Here is a 13,430-nt window from a genome sequence, read left to right as displayed (position 1 = left end):
ATTATGTCTGATTTCTTCCTGCAATGATCAATATCATACTTTGAACTGTTCTCAGATGCAGTAATTATTATCCCACCATAAGAATTGGTTCCTGGGAATACAGCATCTGTTCCTTATAGCACAGCTTGTCCTCCAAAAGGCTACCTCTTTAATTAGCAAAACCCAATTTTGCTGAGTCCACCAGTTTACCTTTTTGCTGAGAATACCCTTCAGTTTTAAGATTCCGAGTATGCTAGTGTTTGGAAGCTACCGTGATCTGAGAGAACAGCAAAATTTACAGGGTTAAAAGACATCTAAATATTGTAAGTATATGAGTTCCTGCTGATTGCACTTTGATTTTATTTTGCACCCAGATCTAAATTGTCATTTTGGCTGTTCTGTTTTGTTGTGAGTCACTTTGGACCCCTCCCCTATTTTTAGGGCAAAAAAGTGGGGAGAAGGTAAAAAATAAATAAAATGCATATGATATAGTCACACTAAGCAGTGGTGACCGGTGGCAGTAGTACAGTGGCAAATTCAGAAGTACAGGGTCCCTTCATGATAGTCACACCACACTCCCTCACAGCCAAACCCCCTTTCCCCCATCCCTCATCTCCCTTGCTCTCCCTGTCATCTCATGAGTCCACGCTCCAGTGCAGCAGGTATCCCAAGGAGCCAATCAGTATGAAAGGGGAGGCTGCATGTTAACTACTGAAAAGAGTCTTCTCAGCAGCTGACTCACCTTTCATTCTGATTGGCTCTGATCAGCATCAAAGGACAAGGTCTCTTCTCAGTGGCTAACACGCTCCCTTTTCATGCTGATTGGCTCATACATAGGGCCCTGCTGGGACCCTGCTCCCAAAAATGTAATGGGTCTATAACACCACCCCCACCATCCCAGATAACTACACCCCTGCTGGTGGGGGCAGAAGGCAGGGCTGCCAACAGAGGTGGAGCCAGAGCCAATAGGCCCAGCCAGCCTATACTGGGCAGAGCCAACAAATTCTAGGTTTGTCCCCATCCTCCTCCTTCCTAAATTCTAAAAGGGCAACATTAAAGAAGCTGACATGCAGACAGACTGGGTTTAAATAAGGGGGAGAGGTTGCCTAAGGGCAGACTGAGATTGAGGGAGCAGTGCCTGCACTGGCACTAAGAAGGAGCACTGAGGGACGTTCTCCCAGGAACAGGACCCCCCCACACACAATTCCCCACCCTCACCCCAAGCTTTCTAACCCAGCGCAGCACTAATTCCGCCCCCCCCTCGGCACGCTCTTATCCACCTGCGCCGCACGAAGGGAGGGATGTGAGGGGCAAAACTCTTTAACCCCTGGCCAGTCCTCCCTCCGAGCGGGACTAGGCTTTCAGTCGCTCAAAGGCAGTCTGCCTTCAGCAGGCCGAAGCAAAGGGGGCAGTCCTCAAATAGCCATTTCTTTCCTCCTCCTCTTGTCTCTCTCGAAAAAAGCGCCCACTCCTTTTCTGCTTATATGGTGAGGCAGGCAGGCAGGCAGGCACAAGACTTGGGCAAAGGTAAGCAAGCCGCCGTCTCCTCTGCCGCCTGTTGCATTTCCTGTCGCGAATTGGCGCGCTCTCCACCCGTCTCTCCCCCCCCCAACTCTTCTGCTCCCTCGGCGTTCATTTACTCCCTGCTCTGGGCGTCTACTAGGCTAGAGGAAAGGGTGCTGTTGGTGGGTGGGCGAGCAAGACGGATTTGCACAGATAGACAATTGGATTGAATTTATGCAGGCAGGATTAAATCGCATGGTTTCCTAGGTGTTCCTCCCCTGACTCCTCCAGGAGCACATCTTTTAAAGTTGGTGTGCACTGATAAAAATGGCAAACACAGAGGGAGCTTCGGGTACAGCGCGTGTGCGAATCCGTGCGTGGATTCGATCTGGGGCCCAATGCCCGAGGGATTGCTCACGGGGCACGAAATGGGACTCTTCCATCCGGTAGTTAATCCCCCTTTAATATATATATATATATATATATATTTTCCCCTCCCGTGCAACTGAAAACTGGTTGAAGGGAATTGATCTGCGCACGTACTGAGTGCGCGTGAACAGATAAAGCTGCATCACTGGAATTGAGGCTGCTCGATCAACAGTTAGAGAGAGAGAAATTGCAGATGAGTGGTTGGTAACCCATTCCATTCTAAAATGAGAACAGGAAACATGCAGTATTTTCTATTGGGATATTCAGCCAAAGGAGACCATGGTTCCCTGAATGACAGAAGCAAAGGCTGCAAGCGCAAGAGGACTAGGAGATTTTTTTTGGGGGGGGGGACCCGCAGAAAACTGGGAAGGTGCAGAAGAGCTGTCTTAGCAGGTGCAGATCAAAGCAGGAGCGGGTAGGGTGCCAAACTCTGGCGGCAAATCCCTTTGCTTTCAAGGGGATACTCCAGCATGTTTAGAATTAATATTGAGCTGCCCGGTTTAGTAAGAGGAATGTAAATCAGAAGCAACCCCGGAGTATATGGCAACAGAGAGCGGCAGGTCGCCAGGGCGTGGATTGGCAGGGCAGGGTGGAAGAGACGAGACGCCCAGCTGCTGCCCGGTAACGCAAACCCTTCCTCGGGAGAAAGGTGACATCGAGAGATAAGATGCCCGGTTAGGAAGCGGGTGTTGAATGCACAAACGGCCTCCCCGCTTTCGTGCGGGCGCTCCCAGGAGCAGGGCGGTCAGTCTTGGGTGGGTTAAGGAGGATCAGGCCAGACGCTTGGAGTTCGTGACTCTCCTGCTGCACGTCTAACGAAACTCTCAGTGCCTGGGTGTCTGCCCTGCCTAGCAAGACATCTCCCCGATCACCGAGGTTGCCTGCGCGCCTCTCCGGGCAGGAGAGAGCAGTGCCCCCTCCCCCAGACCACAAAAGCCCCAGTGGGTGGGGAGAGGGGCTGCCAAACATACAAACCCCTCCTCGATCTCCTCCGCGGCAGCACCTGTAGAGCAACGAGGCGATCGAGGCCATCCCCTCACCGCGTCCGCTCCGCAGAGCGAATCGAAGTCGTTCATGTGTTTTGTCTCTTGCGCTGCTTTTTGCCACGCCCGGGTTGCAGGACGCCGCCAAGCTTCTGCTGCCGCCGCCGCCGCTGCTGCCGCTAATACTGATCAGCATTCGGGGGGCGAGAGGAGCGAAGTGCGAGAGAGCGATTGGGACGTGCCAGCCGGCTGTGGCAGCGCAACATGAGGCGACGAGCGAGCGAGCAGCCGAGCCGAGTGGCGGCGGGGAGCGCCTCTGGTTGCCTTGGGATTTTGCCACACTGAAAGGCTGGGGAGGAGGAAATTTTTAAAAAGGAACCTTTAATCCGGATCTGTTGCTACGGAGCGGCCCCTGAAACTGACTCTCCTCGGGATCGTTGGGAGCAAAGGCTCTGCCTAAATGCCTCGTTTGCGGCTTCCCCGAGAAGGCGTGCAACAAATGGCAGCCGGGTCTGTGATCCGGGCTGCAGTAGCGGCGGCAGCAGCGACTCCCAGGTGAGGCGCAAAGGCTCCGTTCCGCAAGCTGCAGCTCTCCATGCCTGCCTGCGCCTCGTCTGCCTCTCCTCCTGAGTCACCCCGCTGCACTTGGTAAGGCGCTTCAACTCCTTGCCCAGCGTTAGCCAAGAACCCTCTCCCAAGTTCAGTTGCATGCTCGGGGTGGGGTCTTCCCCTTTTTTTCTTGATCGTTGAACAGTTCATCTAACCTCCTTCCCTGGTGACTCCCTTCCCTTGGTTGGTGACTCGAGGTTGTGTGCAAAAGATTGGAGGGGGGAGGGGAAAATGCCCTGATCGGGACACTGGTCCTGACCTTAAAATGTGGCGCTTAGAAGAGAAATTTCATGGCTGTGCATAGTAGAGGTTCTCAGCAAGAGAGACCTGGCGGTGTGTGTGCATCAGTGTATGAATTACTATGTATGTGGTCTGAAATCCCACACCCTTTGAAAACGTTTGTGTATAGATTATGTTCACACACAATATTTTGAGGTGGTTAGAAAATAACTATACCAAATAAAATGTTTGAATTGGCCCAGTGTTTGCCTGACTCGCAGGAGGAGGGAAACTGGCTAACTACATAAGGGGTAGGGCAAAATAAAATAAAATGCAAAATGTCACACAAGAGGTAGTGGAAATCCGACTATATTATAAGTAAACGTATATTCTTATGGAGGAAACTGCTCTGGATAATGATTCCCCAAGAGAAGAACATTAAAATGAAAAGTTGAGACAGAACAAATTCTGATGATATTGCAACGTCTATGTGTCTTGCAAGGTAAACTAGAATCCTTTTGAGACAGGATACAGAAGTATTTGTATGCTTAACTTTTGCTTATAATTTCCATTAGTTGACTGTAAATAACAGGTGCAAATGAGTTTGTGGTTGGTAACAAAGACCAGAATATATAATCTGATTTAGAAGTTGACTCTGTCATACTTCTGCCATGCCCAACACAGTATCAGTGTCTGATATTTTTGTATTAGGTCCAGTTTAGTAGTGCCAGAATAATTGGAAGAATGTTTGGATCAACTCTGCATTCCTTGTTGCTCCAAATCATATTTACTAATGAGAAATGGCTGCAAATAAGTTTAGGGGTTTTTTTGCTTGCAGAATTCAAGACCTGTTCGTAAATGAGTAATGATATCAAGGTTGAAATCCAGATCCATGAATATGAATGGGAGATTTGCCAGTGACCTCAAGAGGCTGTGGGTGACACCCATAATTTAAATTGGATCTAGGCCTTCTGATCTCTGGAGTCAATGAGCAATATCCTATTTGACTTCCAGCAGGGGGAAAAAAAGCCAACTCCAGTCTAAATCCCCCTTGCCCTAACTTCTAACTCTCAGGAGACATTTTCCATATGGTATTGCAATAAATAATAATTGTAGCTTTTTAATATTGAGAAACATTATTACTAGTAAGTCGCATGTTGTGCCAGATGGAGAAGGCAATGGAAATAAAGAATTAATTGCAAGAAATGAAATCAGCATATATTCAGATGATGAATTCAGATTCAAGATGAAGTAAGCATATATTCAGATGAAGATGGGACAAGAGGTACTTTTTATAGTGTTTTAAATGGGGATGTGGCTCAAGACCAACCTGTGCTTTGGGATTGTTGATATCTCTTGTGCTTGTCAATGTATATTGAACCTAGCTAAGGTTGTTATCCTATGACCATTTACCTGAGAGTAAACCCCATTGAACTAAATGGGATGTGATTCTGAGTAGACTTGTATAGGATTGCTGTAAGTCCCTCAGATGGGAAGCTTCTGAAATCACTTTGGAAAGCAAGACGGTCTTTAAGGGTGGGTTTGTTTATGTGATCATTTGTCTTCAGATCACAAGCCATTAATTCACATCAGCTCTTGGTTTGTTTACACACTCAAGGGATGATGAACTGGAAGATGAACTGTGAAATCACAAAGTCAGGAGCAGTTGATTTCCTGCTCTTTTAACTCAGGATAAGCAACCATATAAACAACAGGATCATTATCTGTGCTGTGCAAACTGTGGGGGAATGCTTTGCTCCATTTAAACACCATGATGGCGTGTGAATAACCTGAAATTATTAAGCGAGGTGTATTGCGGAAACACATAATCAATCAGCAACACCAAATTCCAAGGTAACAGTCCTCAGTCAACACCCTTAGGAAGTGCTGAAGCTTTATTAGAAGTTCATCAATGACTTGAAGGCAAACAGAAGCCAAGTGAACATTTCAATACTTTCTCATCTGAAGGCAAAATATTAGAAACTGTACTGAGAAATTAAAGATGATCATGTTTCCATTTGAGGCTAAAAGAGATAACATACTAAGTAATACTTAATGTGGTTTGTCTGCAAACTGTGGTTTGCCTTATTTATGGGGGACATTCCTTGGCTTTGATGGGTTTAGTTATCTGACCAAAGAAAGGAGGATGTATTTCAGAGGCTCAGTTTATATGTAGCACTAAGCTAGACTTTGGCTTGGTATGAACAAGCAAGCACACTGGTGTACATTTAGAAAATTTATTTATTTATTTATTTATTGCACTTGTATACCGCCCCATAGCCAAAGCTCTCTGGGCGGTTTACAGCAATCAAAAACATTAAAACAAATATACAATTTAAAACACATATTTTAAAAACAATTTAAAACACAATTTTAAAATTTAAAACAATAAAAAAACAATTTAAAACACATACTAAAATGCCTGGGAGAAGAGGAAAGTCTTGACCTGGTGCCGAAAAGATAACAGTGTTGGCGCCAGGCTTGTCTTGTCAGGCAGATCATTCCATAATTTGGGGGCCACCACTGAGAAGGCCCTCTCCCTTGTTGCCACCCTCCGAGCTTCCCTTGGAGTAGGCACCCGGAGGAGGGCCTTTGATCTTGAACGTAGTGTACGGGTGGGTTTGTATCAGGAGAGGCGTTCCATCAGGTATTGTGGTCCCAAGCCATGTAAGGCTTTTTAGGTCAAAACCAGCACCTTGAATTGAGCTCAGAAACTTTAGTTGGATCATACCCTTGGTTAGTAGGAAGTGGTGGTGGTAGTGGTGTGCTACATTATGGGGAAAGGGGAGAACTAACTTTCTAGAGGTATTAAATGCCACTTTTGAAATATTTGTCCATCCCTTTTCTGATTTCATTGGTCCTGAGGCTATCATACTTTGGACACATAATGAGAAGACATGATTCACTAGAAAAGACAATGATGCTGGGAAAAACGGAATGGAGTAGAAAAAGAGGAAGACCAAACAAGAGATGGGTTGATTACATAAAGGAAGCCACAGACTTGAACTTACAAGATCTGAACAGGGTGGTTTATAACAGATGCTACTGGAGGTCTCTGATTCATAGGTTCACCATAAGTTGTATTTGCCTTGAAGGCATATAACAACAACAGACTAGACTAATCAAAATCTTTCTACAGATTTCACTGGACTTCTGGGGTTTTCCCTATAAAAAGAAAGGTTGGGGGAAAAATGTTAATATGCATTTTTAAAATGGTAGAGGCTGTACAGAATATTTTCAAATCAGCTATTCAGTGAAGTTTCTAGAAGTTCTAGCAAGTATAAACCATGTAAGACAAATTTCCAAAGTATTGCAATTAGCAAATGTGTCTTGAAAGCTTGGGCAAGGCTTTTAAACTGCTTTGTTAATAAAAAGTAATTTGGTTTAATCTGATGAGGAAACAGACATTTGCGTTCACCTAATGGAATATGCCTGGGGAGCAGTTAACACAGTAACCACATAGATCTTTTAGAGTTCTAAAAATCACTCCAGGCTCCCAGTTCCCACTGACTAGGCTTCCTGCTGCAGAAATTTCCCTCCAACTCAGGGAGGTGTTGGGGGTAGAGCTAGCATGCTCCTCCTCACTCTGGGATGGATTTAGAGTGTCTGAATAGGGCTGTTTTAATGGAGAAATGAAAATGGCAAATTATAGTTCCAATCTGATCATATTTATGCCCTAGCAGACAGCTGTTCCTTCTTGGGCATTATAAATTGAGCTTTGTGCAGCTGGTGTCAGCAAGAGGTAGGGCCTCATAGGTGCTTCTTTCTGTTTAGGTAAATGTGCCTCCTCCTAAGAAGAACAGTGTTCTTTACAGGGAACAACTCATCAATGAAGCCCACGTTATAACGAGTTGCCTATAACTCATGATTTAAGTTTTGTATGCTCATCATGATACAGCATTAATTGAAACATGTTATGCCTGAAAAATGCATAGGGCTGGATCCCTAAGTTAATTGTACTTAGTTCCCACTGAAATCAAGTATACAGACATTCAGATATTTACAATACAATCCTATACATGGGCCTTAATTCCAGGTAAGTGGGATAGGATTGCCCAGGTATAGGATTTTAGCATTAGCCTGGATTCAGTCTCTTGCTGTTTGTGGTGCAATTTTGCTGAATCATTGGGATCCATTTTTCTGAAGATTGTGGCCTTCAGATAGGTCCAGATTTTTCAGTTATGTCATTATTCACAATTATTTAAAATGGCAATAAAATATAAATTCTGGTTCACCTTTGCCAGCACTATGGCCACCTATTTTGGAAGGTAACCACTGATTCCAGGCAACCCCCTCCCATTCCCCTGCAGGTGATCAGTCCTGTCAGAGCTGACAGCACCATCTGTTTGGTAGGGAGACACTTGTACACAGTAGCATATGTGCAATCTGTTGTTGTACATGAGCATCTTTGAATTTGGCTTGCTGTGGTCGGAGAAAACAGACACAAAAGAATACATTAAAGTACTTCTGTTTTATGAGCGTTGGTAATTTGTGAATACATGCCTCCATGTATTTACCGTCAAGTAAAACTTAGTATTAAGATATTGTTGCTTTTTATGCAAAGCATAACCATGTACAAATGCCTTGTGTTCTCACAACTTGGATCTGTTTTGTTCTGGGAATTTTTTTTTCATCCAGTCCTTATTGAAATATCTTTTAAGCTCCCTCTTGTTTGAGTTTGAACTTTCAGTTATTTGTGAGAATTAGCCTTTGTGAAAAAGAGTTATATTTTTGTGGCCAAATTTCCTGGTTCTAGGTCATGATTTAGAAAGTTGTCAGGCCCAAAGCTTGTTATAATGTTATTTAACCATGACTAAGGGAAAAGCTCTTAAGGCTCAATGATTGAGGCATACAATGGTTGCTTCTAATTATGGCCAATGACGTGCTGTGCAACTCTGTAGGCTGAACTGGGCCTCAGTTGAACTGGTGCAGCCCTGTACTGGGAGGGTCCTTTCATTTTTGGCTTCTACCTGTCAGAAGGATAACAGGTTTTATTCTCTTACATTCTTCCCATATATGTACATGCCACAAGTACCATCATGAAGGCATATCTCTTTCATAGGAACACAGGAAGCGGCCTTATACTGAGTCAGACCCATTGGTCCATCTAGCTTAGCATTGTCTGCACTGTCTGACAGCAGCCTTCCAGGCTTTCAAGAAGTCTTTCCCAGCCCTACCTGGAGATTAAACCTAGGACCTTCTGCATGGAAGGCTATACTACTGACCTACATCCCTTCCCCCAACATAAAGCATCCACAATTCCAAACCATTGCATCCCCTACTAAGGGAGTGGTGGTCAAAGTGAAGGTGGCTATGACTCATTTAGCTTTTGGGACAGAGGGCTTATCCAAACGGAGCGGGATAATACATGGTTTCCATATTCAGTTTGTCATCTGATAGTCCTCACTTTGCCTTTTAGTTCGCTCTTTCCCAATTTAAAAAAATGATTTTTTGCACCCGCAGCGGTAAGACCCCTACATTCTTTTCGCTTTTCCCAAGCTCCGCCTCTAAAACCTCCCCCTATCAACCAATTGGTCAGCAAAAAATGATGTATGCTCCTCTCCCCCTTTTCAATGAAGCACAATATGGCTGTAAAGGAGTTCTCGCCATGGAAGGAAAGGGAGAAAGAGGGGGTGGTTGGTTTCAGCCTGCCTCCGGAAAGCTTTGTCAATTTCATTCTACTCGCTGGGGTTTTTGCTTCACATCATTTCGCCAGGGGAAGGAAAGGGAGAAGGAGGAGGTGACATGTTTCTTGCTTTTTTGGAGAAATAAGTGCAATTGCCAGCGTGTTTATCTCCTTAAATATCCATAAAGGCAGAAAAGTATACATTCGTTTAATCGTAATATCGCAAATACAAACAAGAAAGGGGCTGCTGGTCGGTTTCATGCCTGCCTCCGGACAGGTTTGTCAATTTCATTCTACTGGCTGGGGTTTTTGTTTCAAATCATTTCGCTGCGGGAAGGAAAGGGAGAAGGAGGGGGGGGTGACATGTTTCTTGCTTTTTTGGAGAAATAAGTGCAATTGCCAGCGTGTGTATCTCCTTAAATATCCATAAAGGCAGAAAAGCATACATTTGTTTAAGCGTAATATCGCAAATACAAACAAGAAAGGGGCTGCTGGTCGGGTTCACGCCCGCCTCTGGAAAGCTTTGTCAATTTCATTCTACTCGCTGGGGTTTTTGTCTCAAATCATTTCGCCATGGGAAGGAAAGGGAGAAGGAGGGGGGTGACACGTTTCTTGCTCTATGGTTCTCCAGTCTCTATGGTTCCGGGTGGTGGGGATGCTGTAGCACACCACTCATATACAGGGCAGCGAATGCCCATTACTTTCAATGGGTAGAACTTGGGGGCAGAAAAGCCCATGCGTCTCAGTGGGTAGACCTGGTGTCACAACAGCCAATGCGTTTCAGTGAGTAGATCTGGCATTTCAGTGGGTAGACCTGGTGTCCGGAAAGTCTATGCATTTCAATGGGTAGACCAGGCCACCAGGTCTACCCATTTGAAGCCTGCTTGCTTTCTTGTTTGTATTTGCAATATTACGCTTATGTATGCTTTTCTGGCTTTATGGCATGTATGCTTTTCTGCCTTTATGGATATTTAAGGAGATACACATGCTGGCAATTGCACTTATTTCTCCAAAAAAGCAAGAAACATGTCACACACCCCTCCTTCTCCCTTTCCTTCCCGAGGCGAAATGATTTGAAACAAAAACCCCAGCCAGTAGAATGAAATTGACAAAGCTTTCCGGAGGCAGGTGTGAAACCGACCAGCAGCCTCTTTCTCGCTTGCTGTGCATTGCAGATCTCACCCAGAGCAGCCGCCCAGTTTGCAGGCTGGCAAAAAATAAAATGCATCTGCGCAGTAGTTGCAGACCCCCCCCAACACCCCACCATTGTGATGATTGGTTCGATTTTCCCGGGGCTTATTTTCGCACATGCGCAAAAATGCAGATACGTGATTGGCTGGAATAAGGAGAAGGGGCAAGGGGAAACGCCCAAGAACCATCCATCAGCTGTAAAGTCTGTGATATCGCATCCTACCTCCTGAAGGCACAGCGGATGATTCCCGATTTTAAACAGCAAATCACACTTTTGCCGGTATTGCAAGGAGCGGATTTAACCCACGAAAATGCGTAACAGAGCGAGACGTCATTTGGACAACCGAAAAATATGAACACACATAGTGGGGGTGTCACACATTTTGCAGTCGTCTGGATGAGCCCACTGATTCTTTAAAAGGGCAAAAGAGGGGAATGCAAGATGGGTAGAAGGAAGATCAAGCAGATGCTTGGCTAGGTAAAGAGAAGAAGAGAGGGTAACATGTCATTTATCTGTTGTGGCTAAGAAGTCACAGTAGCAATCTGAAGACTAACCAGGATGCTTCTTAAGTACCTCCTTTGGGGTTACATGCTTGCAGTCAATTGTTTTGCTTAATTATCTTACCTTAGATTAAGCCTCAAATAGGCGTCCTTCAGCTAAAATCAAGTAAAAAGGAACAGCCATAAACAATCTTCCGGCAACATGAGGGTGACATCTGAAGGACTTGGAGGACTGGCTGGAGAATATAAAAACCACAGAACTAGCAAATTTAAGAGGGGAGAATTTGTGACACATTAACAGATAGAACTTCTTCCCTTCAAGGCCAAGAGATGTATTTTTTTTTCTAAGGCTTGGGTATATTAGAAATTTAAAGCATAACATTATTATTATTACTACTACTACTACTGCTTTGTGGTGCATTATTTAGGAGGCCCCTAGTGCACACATTCTTTCTTTTGACTGAAGGAGAAATTCCAAATAACACATGAATGAGAAAGAATCCAAACTTCTCTCACTTTCTGGAGTCCTGTGCATCCTGGCCAAGGAAGAGGAAAAAACAGTTTTGTGCCAGGGTTCAGCCTGTTTCCTGCCTGTAGTACTCAAGCTTAGCTCTGGAACATGTGTAGCAGTACTTCTGTGCCCATAATTATCAGCTTCCATGCACTAGTAATTAAAGTACAAAGCTTCTGGGTGAAAGAATGTGGCTTCCAAGCAAACTTTCTTTTTAGAGCTTAAGTATTGACTTGAATGTTACAATATATATTCCTGTTGCAGTGCTCTTCTAACAAACGGCTTACCCAATTTCAGATTCTTTAGTCAAGGTAGTAGATTTCCCCCGTAAGGTAGTCTGGGACCAACTGAGATGACATCAGAGCTTTTCCAGAAGTGTTTTTACTGAGAAAGAATAGCAAAATTCCAATGTGATAGTTGGCTGTGAAGAACCCTGTTCCAGAGACAAGGAGGAAAAGAAAAGAGTAAGAAATGATGCTGTGATTAGCCATGGAGGCTACAGTGTCGGGGGAATGCATGAAAACTGAAAGGCTGTTGAGAGAGAGATTTGTATCTTTTCTTCCTTATGCTCTGTCCAGGGTGGGAATTCTTAGCATCAGGGTAAACTCCAAAATAAAATATAAAAAGAAGAGACCATTCTTTGCAATGACAAGGCTTTCCTAGGTGGAGTCCACTGGAGTGGGAGTGCAGAAAAAAGAGCACTCAAATCCAGAACTGATTAAGTCAGGCTGAGTTTGTCTCAGCAAGATCCTTTTGTGGGATTACCCAGCATTCAGGGATTCAAAGTTGCAAGAGCAAGCACTCAGTGATGAGTTAAAACAACAGCTTAATTAGGAAGAGTGTCTGCCAGCAAGACTGCTTCTGAAATTCCTTTTAGGGACTCTGGGAATCTCGGGATCTGAGACCAGTAATAGCCATTTATTACAAAGACTCACTAAAGAGTAGGGTGGACCTGGAATGGTGATTTCTTGGTGTGCAAAAGAGAGACGACTGTCTTGTTCCTTCTTAACAAAGGATTGAGAATCTAGGCTTTAGGTCAAGTGTAGGGAACCGTTGGCCCTCAAGGTTGCTGAACTTCAACCCCGATTATCCATGCCCATTGATCATTGAGCTACTGCTGATAGTTGTTCAGCAATATCTAGAAGGTCAAAGGTTCACCATTCCTGCTTTAGGTGTAGTTTAAAGTACTTATTGCAAAAGACACTCAAAATTTCAGGGCACTCCACATCTAATCTATAGGTGACACTGTGGCTTTGATTAGATTAGAAACTGGAGGGATGTTGGGCATTAACCATTTGAGGAGGTCCCACACTAATGTATGTATGTTTGTTTATTAACTATCTATTTAGCTTGCCCTTCATCAAGTGATCCCGGGGCTGGTTACAAAATATTTAAGTAAAAAACAAATTCAAACAGTTAAGAGCAGGTAAAAACACCATGTTAAAAATTCAATCATAGCCACCACCATAATTCTGGGTGTTTCTAACATCCATAAATGCCCAGGCAAACAGATTGGTCTTGTATGGTAGTCTTTCAAATTGACAGAGCTCTCAATTTTGCAGTTCTAGATATGCAACAAAACAGGATTATGGAACATGTCATGGCCAACTTATACACCTAAAAACGAGGGGATGCAGCGAGGGAAGGTGACAACATTACCCTCTGTTGGACACTGGCTAAGCTTCATTTTGAGTACTGCGTCCAGTTCTGGATGCTTCACTTTAAGATGAATGCAGACAAACTGGAACAGGTTCAGAGGAGGGAAATGAGGATGACTTGAAACAAAGCTCTATGAAGAGAGGCTGAAAGAACTGGGCATGTTTAGCCTTAAGAAGAGAAGACTGAGGGTAGATATGATAGCATTCTTCAAGTACTTGAA

The 13,430-nt window shown here is 44.4% G+C and overlaps 1 protein-coding gene across 3 annotated transcripts in view; it reads left to right on the top strand.

Moving 5' to 3' along the window:
- Window positions 1-1,343: 1,343 nt before the first annotated feature.
- LRRC3B (leucine rich repeat containing 3B) overlaps window positions 1,344-13,430 on the top strand; it is a 64,221-nt gene continuing 52,134 nt past the window's right edge. The window contains exons 1-2 of one of the 3 annotated variants that reach the window (XM_061586076.1): window positions 1,346-1,506; window positions 3,032-3,542. Coding sequence is in view for 1 of the 3 variants with exons in the window: in XM_061586078.1 (XP_061442062.1) it covers window positions 1,464-1,506 (43 nt within the window). In the remaining 2 variants the exon portion in view is untranslated. Of the gene's footprint in view, window positions 1,507-3,031; window positions 3,543-13,430 lie in introns of all 3 variants that reach the window. The other 2 variants (XM_061586078.1, XM_061586077.1) reach the window with 2 other exon arrangements.

This window comes from Rhineura floridana, chromosome 10 (assembly GCF_030035675.1).
Source record: "Rhineura floridana isolate rRhiFlo1 chromosome 10, rRhiFlo1.hap2, whole genome shotgun sequence".
Classification (NCBI taxonomy): Eukaryota; Metazoa; Chordata; class Lepidosauria; order Squamata; family Rhineuridae; genus Rhineura; species Rhineura floridana.
The sequence above is the reverse complement of the archived record's forward strand: the minus strand, read 5'-3'. Positions and strand labels throughout refer to the sequence as shown.